Genomic DNA, 19,646 nt, shown 5'->3' on the forward strand with positions numbered 1-19,646 from the left:
ATGGGTGGGATGAGAGGCTGGGCTGGATGTGACCATTTGGTTTCCCATTTAGAAAGGAAGGGGAGCTGTTCTTTTGACATTATATGACTTGTCTTTCCCTCATGGCTGGGGGCAGATCGGAGGGGAGCCCACCCCACTGTACCTCTCCTTTGCTTTTGCAGCTTGATGTGCGAGGATCCAGGAATTTGCAGAGCCCTCTATAAAGCAGAGGCATCTTTTTTTGGTTTTGGTCTTTGTCTCAAAGCACTATCTTCTCTGAGATGCTCTAGCATAGCATTGACTGAGCAATAATGATGTGGCATGAAAGAGAGAGCATTTCACTGTGATTTTGTTCTGAAGCATATAGAAATTGGGTTTCTAAGGCAGATAGAGCAGAAGCATTAGTGTTAGCTTTCTTCATCTGTTGTGTTTACCCAAATATTGGCACCACCCCTGTAGAGAAAGATCTCTCACCTTTTTCATGACAAACTTTGATTTATCAGCCTGTCCTAGGCTAGATTTATCAGCCTGCCCTAGATTACACTTTATCAGGGACTCAGACCTTTCCCCACCATTAGAGCAGAGCTGAAGATCTAAGTCTTCACTGAACAGAGGAATGGAGGAGAAGAAGTGGTGACTGTGTGAACGATGTGCAACAGAATTGGTATCAAAAATAGGCTCTGACAAATTTCCTTGCCGCCTGCCAGGATGGTGGCCTCTGCCACCACATGAAAAAGTACAAATGGTGCCCTACATTATGAAAGGTTACCTAGTAAAGTTGCGTGCAATAATAAAAGAATCTCAAAGGCAAAACCTTTTCCGTGGTCACTGCTGTGACTAACAGGGTTTCTCTGTACTCATTTAGAAGTGTGTTGAGGATGTATTTGTGTGGGGGGATGAGAAATGATCCCTGCAAGGTGGCAACAGCCCAGAGCAAATTTCCAGAGAAAGCTTCCAGCAAATCTGAAACGTGAATTCATGGCACTCTCAGGTGGGCTTTATATAACAACTAAATAATAGGTATGCACTGGTGAGTCACTATATTTGTCCTGTCTGCACACACTGGAAAGCCCAAAATTCTGGTTAAAAAAAGGGTCAAGCAAACAAGTTGAGAAACAGCATACAGCTAAGGGAGGCATTTTGCTAAAGAGGGAACACAGCATTCTCCTCAGTGCTTCGCACTGCTGCTGGGTCCTGCCATAAATAAGCCTACAAATAACAGGACCATTTTTGTTGCTGGCATCACCATCAGTGTCTCTGCTCTGTCTGCTTCGTTCACCACACCTGGCCATGGTGTCGGCTCAAGAGCTGATCCCATGTTAAATGTGAGACACTGAAGGAGTAGCCAGAAAAAGGTCTTGCTATAGGGAAGACAGAGGCCTTCAGATATTTAATCCTGATTTCAGACTTAGGACTTTGTAGAGTCAGAGCGCTGAGTGACATGCAGAAATAAGGGGCACAAAAACTCCACAAAGTGAGAAGGCCTCTGCTGAGGTAGAGGGGACGGACTAAAGGGGCAGACGAGGAAGCAGGGCTGTGGGCAGTAGTCCTAGAAATAGCTGCTAAACATACAGATTGCAGTAACTTTTCTCTTTGCAGCTTTTAACAATACACGGGAGATAAAAGCTGTGAAAGTACACAAAACAGGTACAGTTTGGGTGGTAGAGGCCAGACTTCACCTCACTACTTAGTGAGCACAGAATCTGCAGCGGTTTGGGCCAATCAGGTTATTATTAGGGCTCTTGCCCTTTGGCACTGAATATCTTCTGTGCCACTTACTACACTTACAGACTGACCTAATCATGAAAATGCTTCTAGAGAGCCCTGCAGCTCCTCAGTTCTGGCCTTGCCTAATTACCAAGCTAGCAGGGTAGGAGAAGAGAGTGAGCTGGGCTGGTGACTGCCCAGGAGTCTGCATGTTGGATTTCCATTTCCGACTCTGTCTCTGACTCCTCTCTGCCTCATTTCTGTCTCTGCACCTCTGTAAACACCCGTAGGTGCCGCACACTTCTCACATTGCAGCCAGCCAGACCCGTGCTGTGGGCCAGACCCTCACTGCTGTGTTTCCTCCTTGCGCTGGTGCACTTGTGATCTTTGTTCTGTGCAAAGAGGCTCGCTGCAGTGGATGCTGCTGTACAGAGAATAAATGCAAAGTCCCCTTGTCACCTCTCCTCTAGCTTCATCAACACAGGATAGCTAGAGTCAGACCGCAAGTCCTTGAATTTCTCTGAGTCCCTGCATGGCTCAGGGAAGTTATGTGCTCATTAACTTACATGCAACTCTCTAGTTCTCCGTCTATTACAAAACAAAAACAAATAACTAAGCCAAGTCTGCTCGTGACAGGAAAAAAGGAAAAAAAACCGAATAAACAAACCTAAAAACTCTCTTTACAGCTTTTTCCAAAATATCTTTGAGCTGTCTGGAGTGACTCACTGGTGTCTGCTACACATCAAGAGACCTAAAAGTGTATTTTAATGTAAAACCAGAGAGATGAATATTAACTCTTCTTCAGCCTCAACTCCAAATGTATTTATGGCTTAGTGTTCTGGGTTGGGACTGTTCTAAATCAACGGGAGAACCTATGCTTAAGCAACTGCAGGATGATTAAAATAGCCATCCCTTCATGTTGGGCTTGCAGAATGATCTCTGCTGGTACAGAAAGTCAAAGGAAGCTGCGCTCCAAGCAGTATTTTCGTAGCATGGGGGACATAAAAAGCTTGCTTGGTTTGTCTTGCTGGTAAACATTTTGCCAATCATATGTTGGCTTTAAAAGCCAACATGAAAGAAGTTAGTGTTGTACTTTTCCAGAAATGTGAATCTCTTAATAATAACAGCAAAGGCCAGGGAGCTGGGGGTGGGGAAAAGGGGAGAATGAAATGGGGGGGCAGTTATTTGCATGAAGGCATGAAAAATAGGTGGTTTTTGAATGAAGTTTACTCTGCTTGTATTTTAATAGTATGTTCCAAAATCTTTAAAAATGTTAAGTGTCCTCCAGCAATGCAGGGAGTCCAATCGTCCGACCCTTGCTCCCGGGGGAAGGCAGGGCAGTGGTGGTGCAGCTGCTGGTCTGAAGCTCTCCACAAGGGGATCTTTGAGGCAGCCCCTGGCACATTCAGCTGCTGGAGTCCTTCCACCACCTTATTTACTCCAGGAGTCTTGTGTCCGGAGTGGCTATGTGACATTTCATACATAGCCATAAATACATTATCATAGCAAATAGGATAAAAGGGAACTAGCATAAACTAGCACTGTAGATTCTAAGTATTCCTGAAAATCATCTATGATTACAGAACCATGGACTGCTGCAAACCATTTGCCTACAGAGGTGCTGCTGGGAGAGGAAATAACTGCTTCCCTGACAGGCAATGCACAGAGATTTTCCACATTAGCTGAATGAATCTATCCAGATGATGGTGAGTCAGATTGGTTTTTAATTTCACTGCTCAGCCCTTAGTGATATGTCTCCACAATTCCAGATGACTTGTAGCTAGCTAAATAATTACAAACTTAAATCATTAAAACTCTGAAATGTAGGCCCCTCTGAAAAAAGAACAATTTGCATCAAATACAAGCAGCATATACCAGCAACACATACTAAAAGTACACAGTGCACATACATACTTGCAGGAAAAAGTAAAGTTTGCAGATAGTCCTGAGTCTTGCTCTCACTGTTCATAGATAAGTTGTGGTTTCACATTGCACCATCAACAATATCTGCTCGTTTTCCCGCATTTCAAGGTGAAGTACCAATTCTCTTTCTCTAGTTAACATCCAGAGCTGACTCTAGACATTAGCAAAATAGCTGCCTGGGACAGGAGGCTTCCGGTGGCAGCAGAAATGCCTGTGCCACAGCCCTAGGCAACCAGTCCGGTTGTGGCTGTGGCTGCAGTTCAGGGAGAAGGGGACACGATGGGTATGGCAAGGTTTGGCGTGAGGCTGGTCAACAGCCCAGCAACTGTGGTTGCTGTCTCCCATTTTTTATTTCCCTCTCCTCATGGCAGGAGTGGCCCTGTCGCAGCTTTTTACCGTAGGAATGGCAAATGCAGTGTTGCTTATGCTGCTGAGAAGCCTTAGTGAGAAGTCAGGCTTGTTAGCCTCTGTTTCCTTAAGAAAGATCATAATACAAAGCTTTACCTTCATGCAGAAATACTGAGAACAATAGTGTAAAGCTTAAGCCCAGAATTTGGGAGCAAGATCAATGATTAAAAGGCATGCCTATGAGCACCTAAATACTATGGCTATTAAATCAGCCTTTTGATCTACTACTGCTGCTGCATTTACCCATCAAAAGAAAAATATCCTATGTAAGCAAGCATATCTTGATTATTCTGTACCTCAAAGTTCTGGCCCTTACATACTTTGTAAACTTCTAGTTGAAAGATGTTGAACTGGACATTTTCCCTCAGGCTTACCCAACGTGGCATTCAGTCAGACAAAGGTGAGCTGGGAGCCCTGAACTAAAAGCCCCTTTTTAAACTATGCTGCACACCACACAAGTTTAATCATTTCTTGGGCTTGGATACTGTGTCCTACTTCAAGTACTGCAGATAGGATAGAGACAGTGCAGCAGTGAGGTCTCACATTACTTAGGCTTTGGTAATTTTTAGGACGCAATGGAACATTCAGAATGATCTTCTACTGAAACTATAGTGATTTAATGAAAAGATTGCTATGATGAAACAAGATCCCTGCATTGTTTTTCCATCTGTTTCCTACCTTACAACATGCAACAGGGATAGATGGTGATTAGTCGTCTGATTTTAGCCTATTTTACATTGCTCATATGTTCGAACCACGGGCAGTAGTTCAAATGAAATATGGAACGACATTGAGCGGGATTTGTTAATCAGCAAAGACATCAAATTGTAATTTTGTAGCTGCTTTATATGGCCAGTGATAGGGCAGTGAGGGACCACAAAACGTGGCAGGTCTTACCAAACTTATTCATTTACTGGCTGGAACATCTATTCTGGTCACTGTCACTAAAGCACACTTTTAACAAAAAGGAATCATTGTAATGACAGGTTTTGCTTCAGTTATGTGTCACCTTGGATTCTTTTAGGCATACAGATCTCAGAACATACAGAAACGCACGTTAACGTGGTACAGAGTCACTGGGAATTGGGGATGTTTGCATTACGTGAGCATGGATGAGTTACAAAGTGCTTCCTGAGGGAGTGCCAATAAATCTCTTTTCATGGTGCATCCTAAATTCCTACCTACACAGACATTGCAGAAATCAACTTGGTTAATTATAGAGTCTAGCATGTAGAGGTATAGTAATGTAGTCCTGTAGATATTTTTAAATGGGTACCTTAGCTATATTGAGTCTAATTGTACAGGACTCCGAATGAAAGCAATACTAGTCATTGCAGATTTAAAATTCCATAAAATGACTTCAAATAATTTTATCGAATGTGATTTGTATGACACTACACACTGATCCCCCCTCCCCCCCCAGCAAAATTCCATGTATTTAAATGGCTAAAAATATATTTGGGTGCTGACCTTTTTTCGTGTGAAGCAAGTCAAAATCCCAGAAAAAGAAGACTGCCTAATATGGTAAAAAAAATATCTCTGATGGTTTGACTCCAAATCTCCTCTACAACGCAGCCACATTTCTGCTCCTCAAAATTCAGGCCTGTCTCTGTCAGCAGTCCATAGAAACCCTTTGATCAAGGCACTGAACAGCCACTGGCACAGTCCCATTTTTGCTATAGTGAGTAAATCAGTTTAGTGTTTGGAGCCTAGCTAGACTCCTTTGAAAGCTCTGATAGTGTTCATAGGAGATCTCCATGGATTCGTATTTCAGAATACGAATTATGTTCAGCTGCACATCTCCCTCCCACTGTATTTTACTGTCTCAGTTTCAAGTTCCAGCTAGAATATAAAAATTTCAGAAGGCCTCATTCAGTCCTTGAATTAGATGTCAAGGGAAAGGAGAGAGGAAAAGAAATCTGAACCAATGGTCCCCTTTTTACAATTCAGATTGCTACTGAACATTGTGAATAACTGAGCCTGAGGAATAACATAATAAGAAATAATGTATTCCTAGTGATATGGCAAGAAAACTTCTGTTTCCCTGGTCCAACAAGCTGGTCTCCAGACAAGATAAAATACTGCCATTTGTGATCTAACACAAATCTCATTCAACACAGTCATCAGCTGCGTATATGCACTGTCTTTGTGAATAGTGGCAAGTTTTTCCCACTGATACTTTACTCTGGAGTCAAAACTTTTCAAAATCAAGATGCTCTGAGACACCAGTACCTTTATGTTAATATCTACAGCTCATTGTGGGCAGTAGAGCAGGACCAAGATCCAGTACATCCCAGTACAGTACGAGAAACCGTAGGCTGCAGTATTCTTTAACCAAAACTAGAATCAAGTACGTGCAAGAGAGAGAGGCAGCTGGGATGCCTTTGTAGCTTACAGCAAACAAAGAAGCAAAAATAGCCTGTTGAGTATTTTGGCTATCAACAGTCTTGTTTAATGTAGAGGGAAAAGTGATACACTTTGTGTACAGTTACAATTCACAGACACGCACAATACTTTTATTGTAGTAGTAGTCTACACAGAAATTACAGATGTTAGATGTGGAAAAATCCTCTTAGTTCACCCAGTTTGTCCTGAGACTTTGCCTACGGAATATCTTTTAAGTGTTTGGCATGGGACTTTAGACGTTAATTAAATAATTTCCTTTACAAGTACTTTCCGCAACCAAATAATTTCACATTTTGTTTCTTGAAATGTATTTGAAATAACATCATTCTTTACCATCTCGTTCCCTCCCTGGCCCTGCCATTATCATAAGTTCTTTTTTTAAATTCTTGTGGCTGGACTGTTGTCTATTTTTCTTATATTTGTTAATAAGCTAATAACGATGATGAAATTCAAAATCTGCATATCATTTAAATGCACAGTGTTTTTGGCATAGCAACTTCAACGGTTTTGCCCACATGACACGAGAAACAGTATCCATGAGTTTTAGGTTCTGGACTTAGCTGCTTTTGAACAGTTTCCCATTCCTGGATTGAATGGATTGGCTAATCCCCAGTATCCCATTTTCCAGTCACATAGGTAGTACTAGGTCCTCTTGCAACAGGCTGCTTGGAGAGCTCCGAGTTCGTCTCTGCCCTCCAAGACACTATCTAAACTGAGCTGCCCACGTCTTTTTAAAATATGCCCATGGTTATCTCACTTGCCTAAAATTAGTGTGTCAGCCTTGTTCAGTTGAGAAGGAGAGAAATTGGTTTCATTGGCTACAGAGTATTCTGTCTTGATTAAGACAGGATGAAATATAGCCTCAGGGTCTTAAAAGTAACTTAACCACCAGCACACAGTCATGATTGTATATCATCATTGCATTTCCAAGATTGCATTTGGAAAGAATGGTGTACAAAATTTATATACCTGATTACAGGAAAAGTTGGGGAACCTGAAGGCCAGTAACGTGCAAGTCACCCTGCTGGTGTCACCCTGATGCACTTGCATTATTGAACAGACGCTGGAGGACAGTGTAACAATTGATGAAGCTGGTGTTGAAAGCTGCATGACGTATGAGAATTTTCAGGCATTTCTTTTAAGCATGAATTTAAAATAATCCCTGTCTGTACAAAGAACACCTTAAGGAAACAATGCAGAGAATTCTAAAACAATGCAATTTATTCACATCATTTATTTTTTATATCTCTCTTGGTTTGTTAAAAAAAAATAAAACAACAGAACAGTCACATTCACCTTTATTTATACTGTGCAGTGTGACCAAGCCATGACTGGACAGATAAAGCAAAGTTTGGATCAGAGGTATGACAGGAAAAACGTTGCCTTTGTTCAGTAGGTTGCCTCTGGGAGTCCTTGGAAAAGTCGTGAAAAATTAGCATCAACTCTCAGAAATCAAAGCTCTGGGAAATTATCTGAATATCAGTTGTTTTCCATGAAAACAAGAAGTCTGGTATAAAGACTGCAGCTTTTCGCTTGTCTACTCCCTTTCCCCTCTACTACTGCTTTCTTTTCTGCAGCATGAGAAAGGACATCTGTTTTCTGATAGTAGCACATGAACAAATTATTTGTGCCTTCAGCCCACTCCGAATCATTGGCTTGAAGAGAGAAACAATCTTTTGATGTCATTTAAAAGAAACATATGAAGACAGCTCGTCAGCTGGGGGAACACAATTTAAGTTAATGGAGCAACTCCAGTTTATACCAACTGGGGAATGTGACCCATAATTCTGATGTACATGATCCAGCCCACACAATCCAATGGCATGCAACTGCTTTGGCCGGTTTGCTTCTCTTCTGTGTGTTTTAGGGAGCACAGCTCTTCTGCAGACCTCATATACCTACCTGAATTTGACTTCAGAAAAAAATAGCAATCTTCTGCTCTAACGGAATCTCAAAACAGCCTAATACAATTATACTGCTATAGTAAATGTTATTCCACACAAGAAGCAACTCATTTAGAAGTGAGGGATCCCTCCTCGGTGTTGGAGAGAACCATTAACCTCATGGAAGTAGAAGTTCAGGTAGTTTCTTACAGAGCCAGTGTAAGCAGGGGGCAACGAAGGAGGTCAGTTCCCTCCATTGGCATGACCTAGGACCTTTGCACAATGCCTGTGTCATACCGCCCCCTCAAGGTACATGTACAGAAGTGTCACGGACACGCGGCTCCTTCCAAACAAGTCATCCCTAACTCTTCACCTGGGACAATCTAAATATCGTCACAGATGCTTGTTCTGGGTATTTGCCTAATTTTTAAGTTTTTGTCCTTCATCTAGAGTATCTTGCATGCCAGAGAAGAATCTTAGACCATGTAAAGCGAGCTACTTGTTCTGGTGTTTTGATCAAACGCTGAAAAAGAGTGTGACCTTTATTTTCAGAGGATGTGCAGGAAGTGGAAATAGATTTGTTAATGAGACAACATGCTGCCGGAAGTGTGCTTGTGGTAGACAGCGTGCTGTGGCTTACTTTCATACACAGATGCACGCAGCTAAGCTTCTGTGCATGGTACAGATGGTGTGCAACAGAGCTGTGAGGCCAACCTCCAGTAGAGGTTGCATTAAGCTGAGACCTTCTATGGGAACTTACCCACGTTCCGCTGGTTTCTGTTGATATTTTCCATGCCAGTTGTCTGCCTCAGAGTTGCATGCTAAACTGCACTCGCTAAAGAATTCCTTTCCCTGTGGGTTTCTGTATAGTCCCCATTGCTGTCATAACTGAGTCACTGCCATCATATCTGAATGTTTCACTTTTACACCTCTGGGAAATAGGGAACTATATGCTAATTGGATCTGATATACAGAGAGGTGAAAGCCCAAACTGTCGGGTTTCGACTAGGTCTGGACAGGCATGTATTGTTTTCCAGAGTATTCACTGCCTTAAGTGTTCAGGGCAAAACACCTGCTGATATCCTTTTCAGTTATGAGTGCATCTGCCAGTCTCATTCTGCATATTCTGAGCTGACCATCCAGAAAAGAAGCAGCATGCCATGCAAGAGGATATCCTTTCTATCTTTAGTTTAACTTAGAAGTTCAAGCTAGATGTCTTGCCACAGAGAGAAGACGACAGCAACGTGTGCGCTCTGAATAGAGCTGGCCTCTTTTCCTCAACTGTAGCTGAAACGGAGGTTAGGCTTCTAACTCAAGTACCTAAGGCAGACAGGCCTCCTCAGTAAAAACTTTAGTTTAAGTAACTTGCCCAGTGACACGTACGAATTCTGTGGCAAAGAGCAAGTTAGACTCTAGTTCTTTGGGTTAGCGTTCATTGCACCCCTCCAGCTTCTACAGCAAACGAGGAAGTCATCCTCAGCGATGGTCTGCTCGACTTGATCCACCGAGTGATGCTCATCTAGTGACCGTGAAGGAAGCTAAGATCACATGGTAAATTGTGCTATTGTACCATTAGACTGCATCATAATGCATACACAAGGGAAGCAACTTAATGCTGTACTACTAATACTTTTGAATATTTAAGACCACAGATTTTATTCTGAGAAATAAATAGAACTAAAGAACCCTGCAAGCAGGGTGTAAATACTTGGTGTAAATACTAGGCATACACACAGGATACCAATTTGGGGCCAAAGTCTAAGTTCTCAGATGGAGCCTATGGCACAGATGGATGGATACATATATCCCATGGGGGAGATACTGTGTGGAATGCCTGTCTTGAAGTAGAGATGATGTGCTATCATATCAAATAGATATATCTAATTTATAATGCTAATTCACAGCCTCCTGTTCTACAATGATTTGCATTTGTTATGAGCAGGTGTGTAGGCATTACCTTAGCTATCAACTGAATTAGACTGACCTGAGGAAGGATGGGAGCGAGAGATGGGACTCCGGTTCCAAATCAAGTGGTTTGTACTCGTGGAATCTTATTCAAAAAGCAAACGGAAAAGGAAATTTCTAATTCGAATTCTTCATCATCAGCTCCTACTCCAGTTGTCCCTTGCATTCAACATGTATGTCTCCAGTGCAAGTCACTTAACAACTACCCTTCTTCTAGTAGTGCTTTTGAGATCCAGATGCTCACAGAACTGGACACCGGTTATTTTGCAATAGGCAAATACGTTGCATTACAAACATATCTATTCTTCTTCAGAATTGTCCTTAAATACAACTTTGTACATGTAGTAGCTGCTGTGCACCATGGCTTTCCAACAGATGGAAACATCCTTATTTATCTTGGCAAATAAAGCCAAAAAAAAAAAAAAAAGAAAATACCACATAAAGGCTACCACCTTTGTTATAGGCATTACAAATAAAATGGAGACACATGCAAATATCTGAACAAAGTTGCACCGTTTAAAGTGCTTTGCTGAATGGTTGTCAACATGCAAATGAAAGGAGGAATTAAACTCCATTTATTATCTTGCATAAGAACAAGGTGTCACGATGTATACATGTATACCGATTTTAGCTCTTAAGTGTGAAACATCGGGGAGGAAGATGAAGGACCTGATTTTGGTAAGCTGACACCTTTTTATTTAGTAGTTCTTCACAGCTAAATGCTGCCTGGAGAAGTTATGACTTTGGTGTCTTTCATTCTAAGAATTGCTGTGCTTAGTAGGGCTTTGTAGTCCCAGCCAGTCTCCCTGCAATTCCAAACGCCCTGTGTTCTTTTGTTATGGAGATCTTAATAGCTCCACAGCAGGGGAGAAGGGAGATTTTTCTTTGTGCTTCATATTGCAAGTTGAGTAGTCACTTCTTAAAATAAAGGTCATAGAGGATGGTCAAAGGGCTCTTAAAGCAAAGCCATGTTTTTTCTCTGAGGGGAAAAGTTTACAGCCTTCTGGAATAGGAAATCTTAGAGAACGCAGAACATAATCCTTATATCTGCAAACATTTTTGAGGTCTTACTTCCATAGTTCCCTATGCCTGTTACAGTTTTGCTGCCATGGATTCATGCCTGTTCATCTTCTCTGGAACCTTCCTTTTCAGCAAGAGTAACACTCTCTCACCTATTCAGCCTATTTTTCTGTTAAATCCACTGGTTCTTGGGGAACCGAGATGAAATATAAGGTCACAGCGTAGCCCCCTCTGCTTGACTCCCACCTCATATTTTGGCATGGCAAAGGACAAAAGAAAGGTGATTTGGAAATACTGTTCCCTTTTCCCAGACAAAGGAAGGGAGCAATTTTCTACCTGGATTGCATAACGTGAGTAACTCTGTTGTCACTTAACGTTAATACTATGGTTGCCCTAATCCACAGGTCATGGTTCGGATGGTTCCAGTTCAGCACAGGCCTGCCTGAAAGTGCCTTGCTTGTTGAGCCTTCTGCTGTGGCACAACTGCTGCAATACAAGGCGCTAGGTGTCCAGTAAGGTGCCTGCAAAAAAAAAAAAAAAAAAGAAGTCCCACCAAAGGAGAAACTTTCTGTGGTCAGGGAAGTCATATCCACCACACCAGCCCTTCAGTGGAGCTGTGCCACGGGCAGCTTTTGGCAACAACAGGGAACGGCACAGTCCGTGGTTGACGCTGTCTCTTCTGTGCCACTCTACGAAAAGAAATGTAAATACGCTAAGATTGTCTTCTCTCCAGTTAACCGTGTGCCGACTTTTCTTTGGGCGTGATACTTGGTGTCACTGTGGGACGTGCTGCAGCTGTGATCTCACTCTTTCCACTAGCCGCTTTCCTTCTTCAGAGAAGATAAAGACCGTATAGTTGATGTAATGCTAGTGTTTGAGAGAAGAGAGACATCCAGTGGGCAAAACTTGGTGAGAATGAGTTCCCGTGGAAGTGCGAATTTGCGTGTGTGGTATGAAATACCTAAAACATTTTAGTCAAACTGGTAAAGGCAGTAGATACAGCCAAAGTCGTGTTACAGTGAGCTTTCAACTGATAATTTAAAATACAACTGCAGATAGATGAACTTAGCCTTTTTCTTATGCTCAGGAAGGGCAGGAAAGGAGGATCTATGCGAACCTCGCCGGAAGATAGTCTTCCAGCAAGGTTATGTTTATAAAAAACTTCTCTAACCAAAGCATCCTAACAGCTCTACTGATTTCCATGCGTTGGCTTTACTGGAGCTGTAACAGTTCATGCTGGCAAGGATTCAGCTCCAGTACTGTTCTTTTCAGGCAGGCCCTGGTTTTGTTTACTTATGAAGGGAGGTGGTTTTCCCTTGCAGGTATATTATGTCAACTGTAACAAACATGAATGGGAGTGCTAAAATGAAAGTAGATCATTAAAGGTATTTAGACATGTTTGTTTTACTATAGTTAATCCTTGTTGACCAGTTCCTTGCTTCTGAAAGACTAAATATACTAGTGACATAATGCACACAGTGAGATAAGAACTGACTATTTGGGTTAAAGTCTGGTTGCAAAGTACTGCTGAGAACTAAGGCCAAGTCATGCTGCTCGGCGAGGGCAGAGCAGCTGAGGTTTCCTTCCCCCGGTCCGTGCTAGGAGGGGTGAGACGCGACCGGAGAAGTAAACACAACGCCTTGCTTCGAAAAGGCGGAAAACAGCGGCAGTCCGAGCGCTGCGAAAGCTCTCCTCCGTTCTGCGGAGGGGGCACAAAAGGCAGGGGAGACAAAAGGACCCTGTGGGCAGGGGACAGACGCGCTAGCGCAGCCGCCACGGCGCTCCTCGGCCCTGCGCGCGTCGTTCCCAGCGCTCTGTCGAAGCTCTCTGTTATCTATGTGGAACGTTTCGGGACTCCTGTACTTTTCTCCCAAAGCTTTTTTTTTTTTTTTGGCTCTATTTATACGACATTTATTAGAAAACCGTGCAGATATGTATGTTCTTCACGTGAGCGACGGCAAAAGAACAGGCGCGAAGCCGCTGGCGGGCGGGAGGCGGCGGCGCGGCTCCTCACGGCGAGACCCCCTCCTCCTCACGGCGAGGCGCCCGCCCCGCCCCGCCCCCCCGCGCCTCGGCGGGCGGCGGCAGCAGCGGGCGGTTGGGCCGCCCCGCCCCGCCCCGCCGCGTGACCGCGGGCAGGCGGCCGCTCGCAAGGCGCGGCGCGCGGCTGCTCCGCGTCGCCCGGACGGGAGGCCGGCGGCAGCGGCGCGCGGAAAGCGCGGCGGGCGGATCGGCGGACGGGAAGCCGGCTTCTCGGAAAGCCCGGCGGGCGGAAGGAGGAGGGGGGGCGGGAGCCGTGTGGGCGCGGACGGGAGGGCGGCTGCCCGCAAAGCCCGGCGCGCGGATCCCGCCGTTGGCCCTAAGATGGCTGTTGTGCGCGGGGCGCCGCTGCTGTAGCGCCGCGAGGAGCCGCCCGCCCGCTCCCCCGCCATGGAGTGCCCGCACCTCGGCTCCAGCGTCTGCATCGCCCCCGACTCGGCCAAGTTCCCGCAGGGCTCGCCCTCCTCCTGGTGCTGCAGCGGTGAGTGCGCCCGCCGCGGCCTAGGCCCGGGGAGGGGGGGGGTGCGGGCCGCCCGGGGCCGGCGGGCAGGCGGCTGGCGGCCCGGCCCGGCCCGGCCGCTCCTTTGTTCGGCGCTGGCCGGCGGGGCGGCAGCGGCGGAGGAGCGGCGGGGAAGGGGCGGCCGCGCTCCGCGCAGCGCCTTTTGTTCGCCGGCCGCCGGGGGAGGGCCGGCGGCGGCGGCGGAGGAGCGGCGGGGCCGGCGCGGCTCGCGGCAGCCGCGGGCGGCTCTGCTTGGTTCGCGCTCCTGAGGGGACGGCGCGGCCTCCGCAGCCCTCCGCGGCGCCGCCTTGCTGTCGCCCTCGCGGGCCGGTTCCGCGCGTCGCGGCGGGGCAGCGACCCGGCGGTGACCCTGGCAGGTATTCCTCCTCCTTTTTTTTTTTCTTCAAAATAAAAGCTAGTTGTCCTTTGTCTGCCGGCGCGGACGCTGTAGTGCGGGAAGGCTGCAGCTTGCCCGAGCTGCTGGCTGTCGGCAGTCTCCTGGAGCCGAGGCGCGGTAGTGCCGCGGCTGCCTTTGGCAGCGCCGGTGGTTTTACGCCGCTGTTGGAGGGAGCGCGCTTTGCAGCGGAGGAACGAGGGGAGAGAGGAGGAAGGAATAGGGGATACTTTGTTCTTTCCGGCACGTCTCGTTACTGGAGAAAACTCGTGGACAAGGAGTCTGACCCTGTGGGTCCATCTGCTCTCTTCGGGGTGTCCCGCGTGAGCAGGGTTGTCAGCCAGAGGCCTGTGGCAGTGGGGAACCTCCCTTCAGAGAACTTCAAAAAGATAAAATTTCCAAAACTGAAAATACATGCTCAGGTATTAACATAACTCTTCAAAAATTACTCGGTTTACTGGAAAGCACGGGATTCCTAATGTTGTAGAAAACCTTTTAAACGGGGGCCCGTTAGGCCTCTGAAGAAAGAAGTTGAGTGTTGAGAGCGAGTTTCCCTTTGTCAGTGGGAGGCCTTTCTCCCAAACTAGCGCTTACAGGGAGAGAGAGTTGGTGGGGGTTCGGCTGATTTATTACAGTTGGGAGGCACGAAGAAAGAGTTGGACGCTTCGAGGAACAGAATAATTAGTGACAACGCCACGTCTAGGAGAGCTTTGCTGTTATTTTTAATAAAATTACAATAAGAGATCACACAGTATTTGTATAGATAATATTGAATTCTTAACAATTGGTTAAGAAAAATGTATGTATGTACATTGAATTTAAAGCATTCCAGTGAACAAACGGAAGGCTGTTGGCAATTAAAAGCAAATGAAATTTTTTTTAAAACTTTTTACAAATGAGTTTTGCATTCCTGTTAGTCTAGCAAAATGTAGCACCTCCCTTCTCAGTTACAGCTGCTAATACGATTAGCATCGTGGAGCTCATGTAGCATATAGTGTACCATCGTTTTCTTGTCTGTGCTTATCTTAGTGAGGGCATTTTTTTAAAAGGTGTGTAATATCTGTTTCTCTCCATTCACAAGAAATAGCATTTCTTATTCTTCGGTTTTGCTGCGAAGTGGTGTTATGCAATTAAAGAAAGAAAATGCCATATGTAAATTAACATGTTGCCAAAACTGAATGGATTTCCTGTTGCTTTTGATGCTGTTCTCTAAGGTTCTGTGGTCTTACTTTCTTTTTGTTGTTGTTGTTGCCCAAGTTGGAGGAAAAATATTTAGGAGGTAAGTTTTTGCAGTATGTAATTATAAGGTATCTATCGTCTCTCACGTTGTCTTAAAATGACTCGGAATTTGTAGTCTGTCCTGTTCAGAGCTAGAGCTGACCTTTCCAGAAAAGGAGAATTAAGTGAAGATACTGATACAGGAAGCATTCTGGCTGCCACGTGATCTGCCAGCGATAACCAAACACTGCCGAGTACAGCAGAGAGCAAGCTCTTCCTTCAAACTGCCAGTGGCTATTTTTGTCATTATCTTGGGTATCTGTGATTTGAGGGCCTGGAAGTGTCCTGCTGACAGTGATGCATATTGATTGCGTGCTTTTCCCTCTCCTCTCCTCTCCTCTCCTCTCCTCTCCCAAAAAACTCTCTTGATTGCAACAGCAATTTTGTAAGGTAACACAGAGGCACTTTAGAATACTTTTGGGAGATGCGTCGCACTGGGTAATAGAAGCGTGTTGTATTTTGACCCTGATGTTTGAAAGTTAGCTTTACTAAAGTTAAAGAATCAATTAGGGGAGCTTGTGCACCAACCTGAATTGCTCTCTTGGCTTAAATCCCCCTTGAAGATACTAGAATTTTTACTGAGGTTATGTGATCGAGGAAGACACTAGAGAGCAGTAAGAGGAAGCACTGATGACAAATGTATTGATCAAATATGAACGTTTTGGCTCCAAGTTAGAGTAATGGTATATGCCCGTTTCGAGGTGCTTCTAGAACTTCTGCTATGTTATTAATGTGTATGTAACTATAATACTTTGGAAGTCGGAGAGTTTAAGCACGTCTGTTTAGAGGATGGCATGCTTTCTCCTGAGTATTTTATCCTGTCAAGTGTGCTTTGTACAGTAAGCGATGCAAAAAGCAGCATACGTATGCTTTGAGGAGTTTCAACGCTGTCGGAAAGAGCACAGAATGCCTCATGTGGGATCCAGATTTTTTTTTGTTAGTGCTGTTCTAATTGGGCATTTGAGAGGAGATAAATATGTGAAGCAGAAATTGTACAGAAACTGAAAATTCCTTTTAATCAGTGCTGCCACGTGAAGAAGTATTACATGCAGATGTCTGCTACTTCCAGTTAGAGTGCAGTGGTTCCATGTGCTTTAATTTCTGTAACTTCTGCTGAAGTTGGAAGTAGAATAGCTGGAGGCATTGGCAAGACTGCAGAGTGTCACAGCCTGAATCAGTTGAATTTGTATGATGTGCCACACCTTTGGCACTGTTGTGCAAATCACGTAATTATGAAAAGTATTCTGGAACAACTCAGATGTGGTATTTCCCAACAACTTTTCATAGACTCGTGAAACCACAGGGAGCCATGCCGCACCTAAATAAGATTACAGTCTTCTAAGCACACCTGTGCAAGTCTGAAGAGTTTTGCCAACTTTTTTTCTGCATGGTTGAGGTGAATTCATTGATTGTTCAGTGTAGAATTTCAAGTTACTTCTTTAGAAGAACAAATGCACACAGATAGGGCTGTGTCTGCTGAAATGGTTTTTTTTTTTTTTTTTTGGAAATTGTACTTCTGAAGTATGCTTAAAACTTCTGTGTTTCAGATCACTGCCGGTTAAATATCTATATTTTTTTCTTAAATAATGTAGTTTTGTTAGGTATTGAAGAGCTATTTTGGCTGTAGAGTGGTGTTTTCTGCAGAAGCTAAACATATTTGCCTGGTATCTGTTTCTGCCATTCTAACTGCTTTTGAGTAAGAGCTCTAATTTCACAGTTGGTCAGAAACATACACTGTGGTGTTTACAAATGACTCTGAGACTATTAAAAGTACAGAGGAGAGCAAGCATGAGGAAGCTAGCAAACAATGTTTATGGTGGAAATCTGCATGCTGAATTGTGACTTTTTTTTCTGTGTTTAAAGTAATTTACAAAATGGCATTGTTAGTTCAGAAGCATCCAAAATGTCACTGAATGCTTTATTTATATGTGAGAGCAAATATTTTGGGCTGAGTGGGAGAACTTTCAAGACTATGATTGTATTGGGTGAGACTGCTTTTGATGATTTCAACCCCCCCCCCCCCCCCCCCGAAAAATGAGTTACACAGTTCTCTATTCATCCAGGTAGGTCAGGTAGGTACCACTGTTCTGCCGTGCTGTGCTTTTTGGCGTTGCACTGTTGGGCTATGGCAGTCGATGCCAAAACAAATATACTGTACATGCACAGGTACACAGACTTTAACCTTCTCAGCTTCCCTTTTGATCTCAGCTGCGTATTAGTCTTTCTTCTCCATTTCCATGAGTATTTGTCTCTCCTCTTGCTTGTTCCTTTTTATTACCAGAGGTCCTCATTTCCTCTCTTCTTTCATTCCTTACCATAATCTGGGAGAAGGGGAGAGACCTCACCGAAAATGGAGAGAGGTAGCTAGGACGTGCTTCTTAGGAGGACCTTTCAGTCAGTTGCACGTAGAATCAGGGTAAGCTCACAGGCAGTACGTGAGGGTAATGGTTTCTATGTGTGAGCGTTGTTTGTTACCCTATATTTGGAAAGTTCTTCTTTAATTTCAGACTAATTCTGGTAATTATCAGGCCAAATCAAAATGAATATCTAAAAATTACCTCTTTTATTCAGGCACATAAATTTAATTTCAAAGTAGAGTAGTCTTTCATCTGTTGCTCTGGGTCATTGCGATGCAGGAATGCTTGTTAATAAACTCTTCACTTTATAGGTTGTTATATCTATCTCCTTAAATTCAATCCTTGGCTGTCTTTTTAAGCAAAGCCTGTTCAATTTGTTTTGTTTTAGACCTAGTCTTGTTTTCATTAAAGCTATTAACATTTTTTTTTCCATTTGAGTCTGTTATGATGTATGAGCTAACCATGTTGGCAAGAGTTATTTCAGCCTGCATGATAGAGAGGGGATAGTGCTTTGGAACTGATTGCATTAGACGATACACGCTTATTGTGGTGGGGTAAGGGTCTCTATTTCAGTCTCATAAACTAGATCTGATTTTCCTTTTAATTACCAGAAAGATGACTGGAGGTTTTCAAATACTTTACATCACTTGAGAGAATATATGAGTCAATAAACTTTGACTTGATGACAATTAATATTTTCTAGGTATTCTTTTGAAAAATTTGTTTATGCTCTCTGCTCAGCAAAGTCACGCTCCATCACAAAACTTGAACGTTAGCTAAGGGAAGAGACCTCTTTAGAGGAAAGTAGTCAAACATTTAATACATTGACTGTTCAAAAACTAGATCTGATGAATATTCATGGTGATTTTGTAGAGTAAAAGATGACAAAAGATAAATTTTACTGCTGACTGATCCAAGTTAACCATGAGAAGTTAAAAGTTTTTTCATAATCTAATAAAAAAAAAAAAATCAGTGGTTTGAAATGACTCTTCAAAATGCACCCTATGGTAAGGAGACAAGACAGTCCAAGGCATTGTGGAAGCAAGATATCTAAGGCACACAGACATGTGCAGAAGAGACGCTTCTGTACGCATGGCAGACTCTTAACTTATCCACTAGAGCACAGTCTCTCTGACACAGATTTAGTTCAAATCTCGTTACAGCTGGTTTAACTAATCAGGACAATAATTTTCACCTGCCTTTCCCAAGCCCTTCAATATACACATGTGGTAAAATTGAAGTTCAGTGCATTATTTTTAGTCACTTTTTTTTGATAGTTAGGACACACGGTTGGAAGGTGGTACTAAGGCCCACAGAGCTAGATTAGCTAATCTTTTCTTTCATCTGTGTCTGAGGTTCATAGTGTGAAAGTTTCAGACCCCGTGTTTGGAATGAAACAAAGCTTTGAGCCATTTCAAACTTGGTCATTGCCGCTCTTTTTATTTACTAACCTGTTAATGCATCGCTTTGTCTTATTTTTAACATAGGTATTCGTTATCTAGATAAAGAGTGCTTAAAGGCCATGCATAATTACATAGACCTTGGAGTCTGGAAACTGCAACCGCCTCAAAAATTTAGATCTGAGAACTAGTTAAGGTTTTTCTGATTTTTATTTTGAGATTATTGGAGGAAATAGCTTTTATCATAGAGTGAATTATGGCCATATCTGATAAAATATTCATTGCTTTATAGTGTCCTTGTTATGGAGACAGGGTAAGATTTTTATGTCTTTATTCATTTCCTATCTTATGAGAGGGTTTTTTAAACTGTAGATGGCATGATGAATA

General features: G+C 43.6%; 1 protein-coding gene and 1 long non-coding RNA gene across 6 annotated transcripts in view; both read left to right on the forward strand.

The window, feature by feature from the left end:
• LOC138068922 (uncharacterized) overlaps positions 1–13,295 on the forward strand; it is a 60,730-nt gene extending 47,435 nt beyond the window's left edge. The window contains exons 5-6 of the long non-coding RNA XR_011143787.1: positions 3,270–3,392; positions 11,696–13,295. This is a non-coding gene — a long non-coding RNA (uncharacterized lncRNA). The remainder of the gene's footprint in view (positions 1–3,269; positions 3,393–11,695) is intronic.
• Positions 13,296–13,416: 121 nt separating this feature from the next.
• Positions 13,417–19,646, forward strand: part of USP3 (ubiquitin specific peptidase 3) — a 45,350-nt gene continuing 39,120 nt past the window's right edge. Inside the window, exon 1 of one of the 5 annotated variants that reach the window (XM_068958816.1) lies at positions 13,417–13,812. In XM_068958816.1, the coding sequence (XP_068814917.1) occupies positions 13,722–13,812 (91 nt within the window). In that variant the 5' untranslated portion in view covers positions 13,417–13,721. Of the gene's footprint in view, positions 13,813–14,252; positions 14,647–17,837; positions 17,919–19,402; positions 19,573–19,646 lie in introns of those variants that run through there. The other 4 variants (XR_011143786.1, XM_068958819.1, XM_068958822.1 and 1 more) reach the window with 4 other exon arrangements.

This window comes from Struthio camelus, chromosome 12 (assembly GCF_040807025.1).
Source record: "Struthio camelus isolate bStrCam1 chromosome 12, bStrCam1.hap1, whole genome shotgun sequence".
Taxonomy (NCBI): domain Eukaryota; kingdom Metazoa; phylum Chordata; class Aves; order Struthioniformes; family Struthionidae; genus Struthio; species Struthio camelus.